The sequence below is a fragment of the Anolis carolinensis genome, chromosome 2 (genome assembly GCF_035594765.1).
Source record: "Anolis carolinensis isolate JA03-04 chromosome 2, rAnoCar3.1.pri, whole genome shotgun sequence".
Lineage (NCBI taxonomy): Eukaryota > Metazoa > Chordata > Lepidosauria > Squamata > Dactyloidae > Anolis > Anolis carolinensis.
The window spans coordinates 88,290,277-88,307,267 of NC_085842.1; the positions used below are offsets into that span (position 1 = coordinate 88,290,277).

Sequence of the window (16,991 nt, forward strand, 5' to 3'; positions counted from 1 at the left end):
TTCAGTATTTTAGAATTTTGTGGCACTCTCTCTGAAACACGATAAGGAGAATGGAGGAATTCTGTCTGGCCTTGAGCTGATGTGGGGGCCACATGCATCGCCAGTGTCAAAGAATGGCCTTGCTTTTGCAGTTCATTAACTTGCACTAAGAAATCTAGGAGAGATTGCAGTTTCTCCACTCTTGTTCTGTGAAAGGGATAGAAGGTAAAGGAGTAAGTTTAGTGTGTGTTCTAACTGCTTGTTCTCCTGACAGGCATCTTGGGCAAGAGGCTACTAGCATCCCAGTAGGAGTGATCACAGGAGTTCCACAGAGCACCCGGAGGATGGAGCTGCGAGCCCGCTACAGCAATACAGAGGACATGATTCACACGCTGTTTGTCTGCATCTCTGGTGAGTCCAACAACTTTTTTTGCCAAAGGCAAATAATCCGGGGTTTTATATTATCTATATTTCATGGTACTCTTGGGGTAGTGAATTGCACTTAGATATTTTGGTTGCAAAGGAGACTTAAACAGGCATACCATCCTTTGCAATCCACCAATGTGAACTAACCAGATGAGGGATCAAGTGCTACTTATGAAAGAAACATGTTCAGGACATAAGAGACGTGATGGCCCTCTTTTCATCCGAATTTGTGAAACAAGCTGATAATATTAGCAAGAAGGGGACACATGTACTATTTCTCCCAAGGAAACTGAGAAGTTGATCCTGATTAGAAACAGTAATAACGAGATTTGGGAAGCCACTCGGGATGAAATAATCTTGTATAGGGTAGAGGGCCTATACCAAAGTAAAGTAAAGTAAGAAGAACTTTACTTTAAAATAGAACTAACTGAATCAGTCTGTGGTACTTGTTGTTTGTTGTTTTGCACTCTGATGAAATCCTCTGTGGCTCAGAAGATGGCAACTATTGGCAAAGTAAATAATGAGAGAGTAGTAACTATTATATATTGTATTATAATGATTATAACAATTATAACTATTATATTCATGCGAACACATTTGCAAGCGGCTGTAACTTACTTAGCTTTCAAATAAAAACAAAAGCATTTTTGTGCTACACTACACTGCCAGCAGTTGAGCCTAATAAGCCATTTGATTGCATTGGTTGGAAATATTTGGTGAAAATAGTTTGCTATCTGGTTGAGAATGCAAATGGAAAGAATTCATTGTTCAGCACTCACAATGGGCTGGCTTCTGTTTGAAGGAGGAGTGTTATGTTTGTTGATTGAGATCTGCTATCATCTCTTGAATCAATGTGTCATTGATATAACTGAGCTGAGCTGGTGTTTTGTATATGGACAGGAGTGGCAGACCAGCTCCAGACGAACTTTGCAAGTGACCTGCGTGCCATTCTGAAGAGTGTGTTCAAAATTGTGACATCCCGAACAGAGGAACTGGTGGTGACTGACACTGGCCGTGAGTAAATCTCCTCAAGTTATGTGTGGTTTCATAGTCCTTTTCTTTAGTGTTTGCAAGCAAAGCAGGATGAAAAACCAAGGACTAAAGAAAGTAAGAGCACAAAGTGCTCCTGGGTTGAAACTGCTGCTATCTCACTGAGACAGTTTAAGCCATGATGCTGTAATGATTATGGCAACCACATGTATTTTCCAACTCTTGGCAATGTTTAGAGATTATGGAATACTTCTCCTATAATGGGTGGGCAGTTTGTTGACCTCCAGATGTTTTCCAGTATAAATTCCCAACACCTATACTATTGGCTATGTTGGCAAGGAATGACAGGAATGGCAATCCAACAAGATCTGGCAGGCCACAAGTTGTCTGCTTCTGCAGTTGCTGCCTTCTCTTTCTGCTTTCTCTTTGTTGGTTAAAAACATTCTTGTCCTGGCAAGGTTTTGCACTGAAGGTTGGGATACTGTGGTTTTGTATCCCAATTCCTCTCTGTGGCTTTTTATATGCTGAGCCTGGTTTTATATTGTTGTTCAAGTTTTTTTATTATGAAGTGCAGATTTTGTTGTTCTGAGCCAGGCAGAACAATGAAAATGAATTTGAAGAGAGGGATATAAATCTCTGAGTGGATGCCTAGATATTTCTCATTAAAATACCTATTTCCGTTTTGTTAACGTACTTTTATGATGAAAATCGGTTTGATGGAGGCCCATGCATATGCACACATGCATACACATATCAGTTTTAAAACTGTCTGATCACAATTAAATAAACAGCAATAAAATTGTTTTATAAAAGTATATCCACAGCAGCAAACTAAACATATTGCCAGGGGTTCTAATTTTAAAATGCCTGTCTGAATAAAACAATCTAAGTTAAGCAAGTTATTTCTAAGTGATGCTGTTCCTTTAATAATAAAATAATAATAAAACTTTATACCTCATCACCATCTCACATAAGGACTCGGGGCGGCTTACAAAATAGCATACAGAGATGCCATACATAAAATAGATAATACATAAAATAAAATATATCAACATGAAAACAATACTAACATTACATAAACCAGATATATAAATTGGATAAAACAACCTCTATTAAAATAGAATCAGTTAAAAGATCCATGTAAGCATTGCAGCTCAGCTGAATGCATAGAATCTATATATATAAAAGAGTGATGGCATCAGGGCAGCGGACAAAACAACAAAACTACAGGCCCCCCAACCTCGAAATTTGACAACACAACCCATCATTCATGCCTCTAGGTTGATACAACAAAAAGAAAAGAAAAATAAAGTCCTAATTACAGGGAGAGGAATAATAATTTTTATCCAATTGCTGCCAGTTTGAAGGCTAAGCTCCGCCCACTTGGTCTCCTAGCAACCTACTCAGCCCAGGGGACAGGCACAGTTAGGCCTCACTTAGGATTTGAACTGGATTATATGGCAGTGTAGACTCAAGGCCCTTCCACACAGCTATAATAACCCATTTAGAATCTTATATTATCTTATATTATCTGCTTTGAACTGGATTATCTTGACTCCACACTGCCATATAATCCACTTCAGTGTGCATACTAAACATAAAGACAACCATACAACAGACATTCAATACCACCACTACCTCAACAATTTCTCACCAACAGCACCAGACAACGGCACAGCAACGCGTGGCCGGGCACAGCTAGTGTAGATATAAAGTGCTAAGTGATTAGCAATCAGTTCTGGTTACTGTCTAAACGTTATCAAATGCCTGTTGGAAAAAACAAGTTTTTAACTCTTAAAGTGTTGAAGTGTAGGGGCTTGTCTAAGTGTAGGGGCTTGTCTGGTTTTAAAGCATAAATCCGCTGCCTCAGTTTGAGCCCCAAAGTGACAGGAGTAGACTCGGCTTGGTATGACCTATCCTGCCACCCGTGCTACTTCATGGGGATTTACCTAGGTACAGTAAGACTGAGATGTATGAAGGGGCCCAAGAAAGCTTATTGTTCTTCTCCATTGGTTACATGTTGACACAGCACAATAGTCCCTAGAAGGGAGTTTCAGAATTATAGGATCATTCCAGACAACAGTTTTATTGTGCAATTACCCTGTCTTGTTTACAGAATTTTATGGAGGTCTAGATAATGGCATCTTCTATCACTAACCTTCTTCTGTTTTCTCTTCCTTCTTCCATTTTTGTTAACCAAAAAAATCTGTTAAGAAGAAAAGATGGAAAAGTTGCAGATCATCTTTATAACTGTCTATTTAGAAGTCTGCTAGTTTTCTTGATGTCTAAGCCAAAGTGCCATTAACATTGCTGCTATTGAAAGCCTATTTGGTGGTTGTAATTGGGTTTGCTTAATTCTGTTTTCTTCCCCTTTGTCTTTTGGATTTGTCATAGCAGGCATGCTAGCAACAATGAACTTAGGAAAAAAAATTCTCAATGGACCACATGCCTGAAGTGATTCATGAGATTCATGAATCATGAGATTCATGAATCATGAGATGTGTTCTATGAGATTTTATTTCTTTCTATCCCCTGCTTTCAGAGCAGACAAAATCTGACCTCCCAGGACTGTTTTTGTGGCCTTCATGAGTTTCCTGGACTGCCTTTTTTCTAACAACAATAATTGCAATAATGAATTGCCCTTCCTGGAACCCTCCAGGATCACAATTCACTTTTTAAGTAAATGGCAGGACATTTCTCCCTTCTGCTGCATTCTTGAACTATTTAAAAATGTATTTCAAAACAAGAAGTGGATCTCTGGCTACTGTTAGATTTTTTTCCTTCACCGGCAATTTTTTTAAAAAAAAATTCTGGTGGTCTCCTCAGAGCATCCCAAAAGCAGAAAATTCCTTCACTCAATACCTACAAAAGTTCCCCAACACATTTTTGACTAACATGTACATTTTATACAAAATGACCATCATCCTGTTAGTGACATACACAATTGTTACTTATGTTACATTTGCTAAGTAATATTTTTGGACAATAACGGTCATAGCCAACTAGTGGTGGCATAAGCTGAATCATGCACATGCATTAATACATAAAGGAACATATAAAAACACATTGCCTCTATGCATTACTTTTGCGTATTGTACATTGCACGTGAATTGGTAGCCATGCATATTAACCATAGGCTGTACGACATTGATATTCATCATAGATGTTGGGTAATATTATTGCATCATTTTTGCTGTTAACCGCCTTGAGTCCCTATATTGGGAGAAAGGAGGAATAAGAATAAAGTAAATAAATAATAAATAAATAGAATTCTATGGGCAGATAGTTACACTATACTAGAGCAATGTGAAATCTCAGAGTATTTTGATTTTTTTTTAATTTGTAATGCAGTCACCTTCTGGATATAATAAAGATCAGCACTAAGGGGAAACTGAATGTTTCCTTCACTTTTCTTGATCCTCCTTTTTTTTTTTTTTGCAACGGGGGAAAAATCAGGTTTAGAAGAAGAATATTTAGAATGGCAAAGCTTTGTGATAGAAATAGTTAACTTCCCCCACCACCAGCACCAAATGCTAAATTCACACTCCCCACTGCAAATATACAGTATTTGGACATTTGTTCAGATTCTACATACCACATAGATTGATCTCTTCCATTTTTCATAAAGGGTGATAATAATAATAATAATAATAATAATAATAATAATAATAATAATAATAATAATAATAATAATGGAAGCAGTCTACAAACTTCTGTGCTAGTTATGCAATCTGCATCTTGGATATGGCATAATTGCATTTGTGCAGGCATTTTTTGTGGCATGGTAGCAACCTGCTTCATAATAATTCTCTCCTTTTTTCATTTTCAGAGACAGAGAGATGCGTGGTGCCAACAGATTCTCAAACACAAAACTGTGCTCTCTGTTCCAATAGCAGAGAAGGCAATGGCAGAGAAGGTGAGAACACAGAATGTGGAATGGGTCATTTACAGGCCTGTTTGGGCATGATCGCTGTCTGAGGGAAAATTGCTTGATCCAGTCAGTCATTCTCTCTGCCTGACCTTCAAGAAAAGTACACAGCATGTTCAAATATTTTTTAGGCAGAAGATGGGACAGCAGATTTTGCCAAGGTGGAGTTTTGTTTTTCATACTGGAGATCCTGCTCAAAGTCCAGTTGTTGCTTTATTACGGGTATTTCCCACTTGAGACCCTGTTGGGTTTGAGTCTGTCCTATTCTGAAACTTGGTTCCTGGCCAGATGAATCTTAATGTGGAACTCTATAACCTCCCTCCCCCAACTCTCTGCCCTACTTCTTTGCCATTAAGTGAATCTCTTTACCTGAAAGCAATTGCGGGGCGGAGGGATAAAAGTTAGCAGCACATTTAAGAGTAAATTTTGGTTGTTATAGGATGAGATGTAATGAAAAAAAGAAGTTGAAATCCACAAAAGTTCGTGTTTAAATAAATCAGCCTTACAGGTGCTACTATATTTCTTCCCCCCATCCATCTTGTTTTTATGTTGAAATAGATTAGCACACCTTTGTTGTTACTGTTCTCAGCTATTTATGAATATAGTGGTCAGAGGAGGCTCGATGAATTTACATGTTTTCTTAAAACCTTTCAGCTGAGATGTTGCGGCTCTGATTGACCTCAGATGCACAGCTAGCTCAACACCTGCCCTTCTGCTTCTTTCCAGGTGCTTTGGGGCCACCAGAATGGGTGCCAGACAGTACTTGCAGCCACTGTATGGCCTGCCGTCAACCTTTCACATTTCTTCGGCGACGCCATCATTGCCGGAGTTGTGGAAAGGTACAAAACGTTATGTAGGATCTGTAAAGTCCTTTTCATTGGGAGAGGTCAAACCAACATAATGGTTGGAGGGACAATGCTGGTCTCTGTTTTAACTATGGACTGTTGTTTAGTCTAATTTAGCTCCTGTGGAAAGCTCTACAGTCTGATTTTCCAAAAGGATATCAACCATAAATGAGGCCTGTCCATAACTGGAAATGTACTTAACATTTTGTCAGATTATTTTGGCTGAAAACCAGCAAAGACTGGGGAGTTTTACTATTTAGCATGAGAATACTGCTGTAGGTGGAATTTGGGGCACCTTTAAGCAGATTTTTTTCCCAAGGAAAAAAAAAACAATTTTTGAGATCAGTAAAAAGGTGCGAAGCCCATATTTCCTCTATCCCGTGAAATATATGTTATTATTGAGGCAGTCACTGGATTAATCAAACACAACCAAATCTGTGAAAATTAAATCCACAGGTGTGGTGGGCAGACTGTATATTGTTTGTAAGAGGACTAAAATGAATCTGGTAACATTCATGCCAGGTTCTGTACTAGGTTACATTGGATCAAATCTTGATTGAGAGGCCATGTTTTTCTTTGTGTCTGAAGCAGTGCTTGCAATATCAGGTAACCCCCCTGATCCATTATTAATGCACAATTTTATTTTTCTCCAGATTTTTTGCTCTCGTTGCTCGTCACACCTGGCACCTCTGCCCCACTTCAGGCAACTGAAACCAGTCCGCGTGTGTACACACTGCTACACCACCCACTTGCCTTCTAGCAGCAAAAATATGAATGGTTCATGAGCAGTAGCTTGCACAATGTGACTTCATCAAAACACCACTTGTGCCTGAGAAAACAACAGATAATACTGGAAAGTGGCAGCCGCCTGTATCACCTACAGAGGAGCAACCACACTTTACTAGGATCCTCGTGGGAGCACTTCGGAACCCATTTGGTGGACAGGGTTTGGGGTGAAGGGGAATTCCAAGATTTAATCTCTCCTGTTTGATGCAAAGGACTCTCTGGGACTTGTTTTGGCTTGAGCTAAAATGAACTACAGATGTCTGGGCAAAATCTTCAACATCCCAACGAAAGCTTCTCCCGGTCTCCATTATTCTTCATCAGGATGGAAAGAACTCTGACCTTTATAAAGATTGCCAGGTATTGGCTTCTGGTGGAGAATTGTTAATCTCCTGTCCTACAGTTTGTTTTTGAGAAACCTGTGAGGGTTGCATTACCAGATCTTGGTATATGTGCAGTAAGGGCTTTAAAGGTGCCTTTGGCTAGAACTGAAGAGATTGCCCAGAAATAGAGCCTTGGGAATGATAGCCATAGCTATTTGCCTACCAGCTTAGGATACAGCTAAGAGATGCAGAAGTCTTCATGCACAGTGTGCTTTCTGTAGAACCCACCTACTACAGGGTTGTGTGGAAGACACTTTGGAAACTTCTGTGAGACTCATAATTTTTGTAACCAAATTAAATTGGTTATTTTCCTAAATACTTGAATAAATGCTGTTATTATATCTGACCTGTCTTCTCTGGGTTCACAATACCTGCACTTGTTGCATTGTTACACTGGGAGTTCACAGAGGGAACCTGCTCTGAACTCTTCTCCAGGAAGACTATAAAACTTGTTGCTTTTCCTCTTCTGCCATATCGCCTAAGTGTCTCTGGGTGTGGTTTAATTGGCTGCAGCATTTGCCTTTGATCTAACTTAAAACAGTAGGCCGCACTGGAAATGTGAGCCAGTACAGGTTGGTTATCCTTCATTCAAAATGCTCTGAGCCAGGAGTGTTTTGCATTTGGGATCTCTTTATATTTTGGAGTACTTGCATAAAGATGGTCTCTAAAGACAAATTTTATTTATGTTTCCTATCTATCTATCTGTCTGTCTATCTAGCCTGAAAATGACTTCATACAATGTTTTAAATAATTTTGTGTATAAAGTAAAGTTTGTGTACATTGAACTGTCAGAAAGCAAGGGTGTCGCTATCTCAGCCATCCAAAAGGACAATTTAGAATTTTAAAATATTTAGAATTTTGGAAATTTGGATAAGGAATACTCAACCTGCAGTAATGTATTCATTTAGTGAATGCTTCTAAAGCAGCACAGAGGTATACACTTTTAACACAAAGATGTTAACACCTGTGTTATCTTAGCATCAAGAAAGTACTAGGTTTTTCATTCCAAAGCTGATATTGCTTTTGTTAGATGAAGAATAACATTTAGAGCATTCTAAAATATGGTGGGCCCACTGTGCTGTGGAGATGCTCTGCAACTTCATTAGCCACCACAAAAAAGGAATGAAAGAGCTGTGTGGAATTCATGTCATTTAGGCCTAGTTTAACAAATTTGTCCCTTGGTGGTTGTTTCTTGTGTACCTTCAAGTCATTTCCAATTTATGGTGACTCTTAGGTGAACCCATCACAGGCAGGATTTCTTTGTTCTTACCTCCCTCTAAAGCTGAGAGAATGGCACCTGCCAAAAATTAGGGTACCTAGTAGGTTTTTAAGGCCAAGCAGGGATTCAAACCCTTGCCTCCAATGTTTTAATCAAATCTTTAAAACATTACACGTGGCTCACCCCTCATTTAGTGCTCTAATTCCTCAGGAATACGTATTTTTCAGTACTGTACACAAATATCTTGCCTAAAAACTTCAGCCTGTGTTTGCAGCTATTGAGCACACCACAAGATACAGAAATGAACAGACTGACAAAGAACATGAAATATACGTTAGCTTAAGGTCAGACTGTTTGAATATATGCTACATAGTAAGTATATATACTTACTATATAGCATACATTCATATATGTTGAAACGCTGCAGTGACAAGACAGGGGATGATTTCTTTTAGGTGGAATAGGAATTGAGGAAGCAACAAACTTTGGGGATTTGGCCATTCCACATAAAGGGCTATGAAGTTGGGCATTACATGTTTGAATCAGAAAGGCATGCCCGTGAGCTAGTCAGAGACACTTGTATTATTTCAGTCCTAAAAAGCATTTTCCACATAGAGACATGGTGATGCCTTAGGGGAGAGTAGTAAACTTATAGCATTCCAGACCTTAATAGACCACAACACAGCTTTCTTCACCATTAGCATGCTGGTTAGGACTGATAGGAATTGCAATTCAGCATATGGAGGCTTTCATAATTCTCACTCCTGGCTTAGCATTAGAGATACTACAGAGGTTTTCATTTTAATTGGCTTGACAATAGGAGCCATAAAAGTACTCTGGTTGTTTAGTGCTTTTTTCTGAACACGCAGGTTGAATACCAACCTAGGGCTATTCAAGACCCCAAACATGAACAAACATGTTTTGATTGGGTGTGCGATTGGAGGAAAAGAGCAGGAGCCATAGTAATAATGTCTCTTGGACAGCAAGTAATGAGCTAATATGAAAGATACAGTAGTTGAAGCAATAGGCTAGGCACCGATGGCTGCAAGGCTCTCAGAAGGGACAGGGAGACCCAGTGAGTAGTATCAGGGAATGGTGTGACCTTAGATCCGATAGTAGTGCCTCCAACTTCATTGTGAAGAGACTACATTGTACGGAGCAGTAATAGTGAGGGTCTGTCTCAAACTTGTCAATATCCAGGGCCACTGCAGACAAGACTTACCATTGCAGTTTCCCCTAAAACTAAGCACGGTGATAGAAATATTAAGCATGGACGTAATATTCTAAGGCCATCACAGTTTAAAAGTCACAATTTATGAGATAACTCTATCACTGTTCATTAACTCTGTCAGGCATGATGTTAACATCAGACAAACAGTTTTTCTGTTGGGTTCAGCTGTTTGACACATCCAACAAGACAGGGCCAGGCTTTAGCACAGCAGGTTAATCACCAAGCTGCAATAAATCTTGCCAGTTGGAAAGTTGAGAGTTTGAAGCCTGGGCCAGAGTGAGCTCCTGGCCTTTAGCCCAACTTCTGCCTACCTAGCAATTCGAAAACAAATGTGAGTAGATAAATAGGAACCACATTAAAGCGGGGAAGTATTTAGGCTTTGCATTTTGATCAGGAAAAGGAGGAAGTTTACGAACAAAGCTATTTGGTAGGGAGCAACAATGCTATTTGGCAATGGAGCAACAGCACCCCCAAATGGCCGGAACCAAGCACAGCCTACAAAAGATGCCGAAAGATTGGAAATCCTATATATACCTCTACCTATTGTCTGTCTTGTTATTGTTATAATCTGCAATAAATGTTTGCCTTTTATGTGTTCTGTGATTTGCTCTCAGTCCCCTTCGGGGTGAGAAGGGCAGAATATAAATATTGTAAATAAATAAAAAATATATATTTGGATACTCACCTGATCTCACCAGTTTATATAAGATTTAAGTAGGGTCAGATCTGCTATGTACTTGGACAGGAAACTACCAGGTAGGGGGCTAGGAAATAATCCAGCCTAAAATCTTGGTTATTGCTTCCAGCACCAGACTAGCTGGACCAATAGTCTGATTAAGCAGATTTCTACAAGGTGCAATCAGTTACACATCAAGCAAGGGAGGGGTGTCCTCTGTTTTCCAGGTAGTCAACAAGAAAGTATGAATTTGCATAGTATAGGCAGAGTCCCAGAAAATATGGGCAGAGACAGCAAATATCCTGAACACTTTTTCAGAAAGCAAGACACTTATGACAGAAAATAGTCTTAGATGATCTCTCGTCCGAGTAGGTGGCCTTCCAAGTGTAGTGCCTTGGCAGCAGGTCCACAGGTGACAGTAGAGCCTTATTCTTGACCCGCATGTTCTTCCACAGTGAGGACATTGGTTTCCAGGTGGAAGGTGGTTCCAGTCAGGGTTGGCTTGACACACCACCTCAGCACATTTCTCCCTTTCACCCTCCATTCGTGCCTCTTCGAATTCCACAGCACTGCTGGTCACAGCTGGCCTCAAGTTAGAGTACTCAAGGGCCAGGGCTTCCCAGTTCACGGTGTCTATGCCACAGTTTTTAAGGTTAGCTTTAAGCTCATTGTTAAATCTCTTTTCTTGTCCACCAACATTCCGTTTTCCATTCTTGAGTTGGGAGTACAGTAACTGCTTTGGGAGAGTGATCAGGCATTCGGACAACAGTCCAGCCGAGTTGATGGCGTAGGAGCATTGCTTCAATGCTGGTGGTCTTTGCTTCTTCCAGCACACTGACATTTGCCTGCTTGTCTTCCCAAGAGATTTATAGGATTTTTCAGAGGCAATGCTGATGGTATCGTTCCAGGAGTTGAGTGTGACGTCTATAGACAGTCCATGTTTCACAAATGTATAACAGGGACAATAGCTTTATAAACAAGCACCTTGGTCTCCCTACAGATGTCCCGATCTTCAAACACTCTCTGCTTCATTTGGAAGAATGCTGAACTCGCAGAGCTTGGAAGGTGTTGTATTTCAGTGTCAATGTTGACTTTTGTGGAGAAGTGATTGACAAGGTAGCAGAAAAGATCAACATTTTCTAGTGTTTCACTATTAAGCTGTATTTCTGGCATTGCAGAGGGATTGGCTGGAAGAGCACTTTGGTTGTCTTGAAGTTCAATGAGAAGCTGTGCTTCTACAAAGGTGTTTATAGTTGTTTGTAGGTCTTCTTCTGAACATGCACAGACTATGTTATCATCAGTGAATGCCCCGAACACAGGATCGCTATTGTTGCAAGGGAGCTGGGACGCTTTAACATCGACATAGCAGCCCTTCAGGAGATCCAGAGAGCAGGAGAGGGACAGCTGAAGGGGAAAAAAGGAGGCTACACCTTCTTCTGGAAGGGACTGCCTGAAGAAGAACGAAGAATACACGGAGTTGGCTTTGCTATCAGACATGACCTGGTGAAGCAGCTGTCTGAAGCACCTATCGGCATTAACAAACGACTTTCAACCCTCCAAATTAACCTTGCCAAAAACCAACAGGCAACCATCATAAGTGCCTATGCACCAACACTAGATGCTGACGAAGACATCAAAGAAAAATGTTGCCGTCAGCTGGACACCATCCTATCGGAGATACCTAAGGAAACTGTCCTCCTGGGGAATTTTAATGTAAGAGTCGGATGAGACTTATGTATAGCCAGGGACCATAAGAAAAGACGAGGTTGGAAACAGCAACTCAAATGGCATCCTGTTTCTCACCAAATGTGCAGAACAGAAAGTAGTGAGACACAGAGTAAGGTGAAAATATTCCTAGTCCAATGCAAGACAACAAATGAAACTACAACTCCCATAATTCCATAGCACTGAGCCATGGAGGTTAAAGTGGCAAAAATCTACATTGATTCTGCATTTTAGATGCACCCCATGTCATTGCAAAACCCCCCGAAAAGAATAAAGAGAAACAAACCAAAAAAAGAAATCTAGCAGCACCTTCACGACGAACCGTTGCTATATTTTAAGCACGAGTTTCTGTGATTAGTTCGTAAGCATTCAGGAGGGTCAAAGGCAGTGCCCATGTCCCCATCCCCAATAAAACTCCTTCGATCCGAAGGACAGCCCCCAATTCAAATTTGAAGCCCCCTCTGTTATTTTCCCGCCCGAATTTTGTTTTGAAAGTCCGCTGACGTATAAAGGTCGGCTCACGTTTTCCAGCCAATAGGAGCGCCGTGTTCCCTGGCCCCGCCCAGCGCAGGTTGAAATTCAAAACAACCAGCGGCGCGCGCTCAGAAGACGTCGGGGGAGGCGGCGGCGGCGGCGAGGAGGGGGCTCCGGTCCTGGCGCCTTCGGAATGTAAATGGGGGACAAGCAAAGCAGCCCGCCTTCTCGCCTCCACGCGGCTGGCCCGGGCGGAATCCGGAAGGGGCCCAGGAGCCAGCACTTGCTGCGGGGATGGAATGGGCGGGGACAGAACCTTGGAGCGTTCGAAGGGGGCGGGGTCAAGCCCGGGTTGGCTGCCCATTAAGGCGGCCGTGGGTCGGTTACAGTGTCGGCGTAACAAAGTCCTTGGTCGGATCGAGCCTCCCATGCTGGTTGTCATGGAGCTCGTGGCTAGCAACATTCAGGTGCTGCTGCAGGCGGCCGAGTACCTGGAGCGCCGGGAGAGAGGTAGCTGTGGCAAGGGGGCGGGTGGGCCCTTCGCGGGGAGCGCCTGCCTGCCTGCCTCCGCTGAAAGGCTGCCTGAGCTGTGAGCGGAGCGGGCGGGAGGGACGGATCGGCGGGCCCCTTGCTCGGGGATGCGGGAGGCGGCGGCGATGATGATCTCGTTGGGCCGACGGTTGTGGTGTTTCCTTCCTCAGAAGCCGAGCATGGCTATGCTTCTCTCTCGCCTCACTGTGGGCGGGACGCGCGCCAGTCGCGGAGGAGGCCGAAGCCTCGGAAGGCCGTCAAAAGCCTCAGGTGAGAGACACTACTTCCCTTGCACGACAAGGGAGAGAGGCCACGCTTGTTTATAGAGGAAAGCTTTCCTTTGCTCTCAAGCAGCGCCTCCCAAACGTGGGTCCTCCGGGACTCCAGCTCCAAGGGGTGCCTGCCAACCCACTTGGCCGAGGGAGGGAGGGGCTCCTGGGAGGACCAGAGACTGGGAAGTGCTTCTGGAGGACAGGGCCCTGTCTCCCCGGGGGGACTCTGGGCGGATTCCAACAACAGAAGGCAAACATTCAATGCCTATACAATAATAAGTAGAAATACATTGATAGCAAAGATGTGTAAGCAAAGGAGAAGAGGGACCGTTTTTATTTCTTTGGGGAGGGCGCTCTAGAGGGGGGGGGGTCAAGGAGAAGGCCCCTTCTCCTGTTCCCACCAGCTGTACTTGTGATGGGGGTGGGACCGAGAGCAGGGCCTCCTCCGCTGACCAGAGCATCAGAGGTGGTCTATAAGAGGATATGTGATTGGTCAAATAGCCTGGGCCTGAACTGTTTAGGGCTTTAATGGCCAGCACTTGGAAGCAGACCGGCAGCCAGCTGAGCTGCCCCAGGATGGGAGTGGTTCTCTCCCTGAACAGCGTTCCAGTTAGTAGCCTGGCTGCCGATCTCTGGACCATTTGAAGCTTCTGAACTATCTTCAAAGGCAGCCCCATGTGGAGAGCATTGCAGTAGTTCAAACAGGATGCGACTAAGACATGGATTACCATGGCCAAGTCTGGCATCTCAAAGTATGGGTGGAGCTGGTACACAAGCTTTAACTGAGCAAAGGCATTCATGGCCACCACCAGCACCTGGGCTTCCAGGATCAGCGATTAGTCCAGGATCACCTCCAGACTGTGAACCTGTATCTTCAGGGGGAGTGTGACTCAATCCAGCACAGGCTGCAACCCTATATCCTGTTCTGCCTTATGATTGACCAGGAGTACTTCTGTCTTGTCTGGATTTAATTTCAACTTGTTAGCCCTCATCCAGTCCATTACTGATGACGGGCATCGATTCAGGTTCAGGGTGGCATCCTTGGTTTTAGGTGGAAAGGAGTAATAGAGTTGGGTGTCGTCTGCGTAAATTTGACACCAAACTCCAAAACTCCGGATGATCTCTCCCAGAGGTTTCATGTAAATGTTAAACAGCATGGAGCTACATCATCTGTGTCCGGCCCTCCAGGAAGAACTGGAACCACTGTAGAACAATCCCTCCAAGACTCATCCCGGAGAGGTGGCCCAGAAGGATACCATGGTTGATGGTATTGAAAGAGCGCAGAAAGGTCCAGGAGAACCAACAGGAACACACTCCCCTGTCTAGCTCTCTTTGTAAATCATCCACCAAGCTGACCAGTGCCATCTCTGTTCCATAGCTTCAGCTATACTTCAGCTATTCTTTCATGAAAAGGGAAAATTAGCCTGTTTAGCAAGCCTTGCAAATGCTGGTTTATTATCAGTAAATGTTTGATTTTACACCTACCATATATATTTGGGATTGCGAAACCATTTCTCCAGAGGAAAGGGGTCATGAGTAGAAAACGTTTCAGAAGCCCTGCTCCAGGACATGTGCTTCTCTTTATTCAAAGAGATTCTCTTTGCCACACCATGCCACAGTGACGTACACATATGCTCATTATAAGTTGACCTCATGTATAGGTCAAGAGCAAGTTTAGGGACCAAAAGTATGGCTTTTGATATGACCTGTGGTTAAGTTGAAAGTCATTCTACAGAGAGGGAAAAGAATCAATTGGGCCTCGGGGAACCAGTCGCCCCAGCCAGCATTGCTATTTCTCTGCCCAGGCATCCATGAAGGCCAAAAGCGACACCACAGCAAAGACAGGAGAGGGGTCAGTGTGTTTTTGGATTTTCCCAGGATGGACTATGCTCCTGCCTTTCACCACTCTTCTCAGAGAGGGAAATAGTTCCTATACAAGAAAGCTGAAGTAAGGGGGTAGTAAAAAAACACCCTCTCCTATACTAGGAAAATGGAATAAACTAAGAGAAATGAGTAAAAATTTGAAAGGCAGCCAAAGAGCTTTCAAGAAATTCATCAGTGCTGGAAGTGAAACTGTTTTCCATTTTCATTCAGAATAAGGGTAGGCTGTCCAGATGGTGAATATGAAAGCATCCTTCCATGGTGGTTTGCCCGCGTCTGGAATTCAGTGATTAATATTTTTCTCTAAATGCTCTTTGGAAGAATGGTTTACATGTTGGAATGTTGCCCATGCCATCTATGTAGAGCCAGCATGATGTTGAGTGATGGACTAGGACTGGGAGACTACTAGGGTTCAAATCTCTTCTCAGCCATGGAAAACTGCCTCGGGCAAGTCACACTCTTTCCGTTTCAAAAGAAGGCAATAACAACTCCAAATCTTGCCAGGAAGGCTCCATAACAAGATCACCTTTGGATTATCATACATTGGAGATGACTTGAAGGTGCACAACAACAGCTTATAATATAATTCCCAACTGCAGGAAGAAGCATGCTAGAACCAATACTTTGAAGTGTCCGGTGAGATTGTGTGTGAATCCATAACAATGTCATTAGCAATCATAAATATTGCTGGTGTCAAGTTCTCTGAAACCTGTTTTGTCACAGTCACATAGATACACAAATCTTTGCCTCGTATCAAACCAGCCCTTTGGTTTTTCTAACTCAGGAGTAGGTAACTGACTAGTTTGGGTTGCTGTGAGTTTTCAGGGCTGTATGGACATGTTCCAGAAGCATTCCCTCCTGATGTTTCACCCACATCTATGGCAGGCATCCTCAGAGGTTGTAAAGTCTGTTGGAAACTAGGCAAGTGAGATTTATATATCTGGAATCTCCAGAGTGGGAGAAAGAACTCTTATCTGTTTGAGGCAGGTCTGAATGTTGCAATTGGCAAGCTTGATTAGCACTGAAAAGCCTAGCAACTTCAAAGCCTGGCTGTTTCTTGCCTGGGGGGCATCCTTTGTTGGGAGCTGTTAGCTGGCCCTGATTGTTTCTTGTCTGAAATCCCCCCCCCTTTTAATGTTATTTATTTACTGTCCTGATTTTAGAGTTTTTAAAATACTGGTAGCCAGATTTTGTTCATCTTCCTGGTTTTTTCCTTTCGGTTGAAATTGTCCACATGCTTGTGGACAGGCTTTGAATCTGCTAGGCTTTTCAATGCTACTCAAGCTTGCCAATTGCAACATTCACACTTGCCTCAAACAGACAAGGGTTCTTTTTCCCACCCTGCAGATTCCACAGATATATAAACTCCTCTTGCCTAGTTTCCATCAGACCTCACAAGCTCTGAGAATGCCTGCCATAGATGTGGGTGAAAGTCAGGAGAGAATGCTTCTGGAACATGGCCATAATGAGACCCTTTGAGGTTTCACTCACTGCCCAAAGTGCTATGTCATCCCGAAAATAGAAATGATTGAAGGCCCACTGTTGGTTTTGGAAAACAGCATTAAAAAAAAAAAGTTAAACTGTAACTTACTGCAAATGCATGTTCCTGGTCTTGTAGACTTCCAAGGAGTGGCAATTCCCCCTTTTA

The 16,991-nt window shown here is 42.6% G+C and overlaps 2 protein-coding genes and 1 long non-coding RNA gene across 5 annotated transcripts in view; 2 read left to right on the forward strand and 1 right to left on the reverse strand.

Annotated features, from left to right (window-relative positions):
- Positions 1–10,468, forward strand: part of zfyve28 (zinc finger FYVE-type containing 28) — a 45,771-nt gene extending 35,303 nt beyond the window's left edge. The window contains exons 9-13 of the mRNA XM_008104962.3: positions 254–390; positions 1,306–1,419; positions 5,225–5,311; positions 6,050–6,162; positions 6,822–10,468. Of these exons, the coding sequence (XP_008103169.2) occupies positions 254–390; positions 1,306–1,419; positions 5,225–5,311; positions 6,050–6,162; positions 6,822–6,953 (583 nt within the window). The 3' untranslated portion in view covers positions 6,954–10,468. The remainder of the gene's footprint in view (positions 1–253; positions 391–1,305; positions 1,420–5,224; positions 5,312–6,049; positions 6,163–6,821) is intronic.
- Positions 1–12,980, reverse strand: part of LOC134296107 (uncharacterized) — a 45,321-nt gene extending 32,341 nt beyond the window's left edge. Inside the window, exons 1-2 of one of the 2 annotated variants that reach the window (XR_010002679.1) lie at positions 10,470–12,980; positions 1–3,601 (exon numbers count right to left, since the gene is read on the reverse strand). This is a non-coding gene — a long non-coding RNA (uncharacterized LOC134296107). The other variant, XR_010002680.1, reaches the window with a different exon arrangement.
- mxd3 (MAX dimerization protein 3) overlaps positions 12,959–16,991 on the forward strand; it is an 11,278-nt gene continuing 7,245 nt past the window's right edge. For both annotated transcript variants that reach the window (XM_003217537.4, XM_008104961.3), the window contains exons 1-2: positions 12,959–13,169; positions 13,361–13,460. In XM_003217537.4, coding sequence (XP_003217585.2) covers positions 12,959–13,169; positions 13,361–13,460 — 311 coding nt within the window. The remainder of the gene's footprint in view (positions 13,170–13,360; positions 13,461–16,991) is intronic.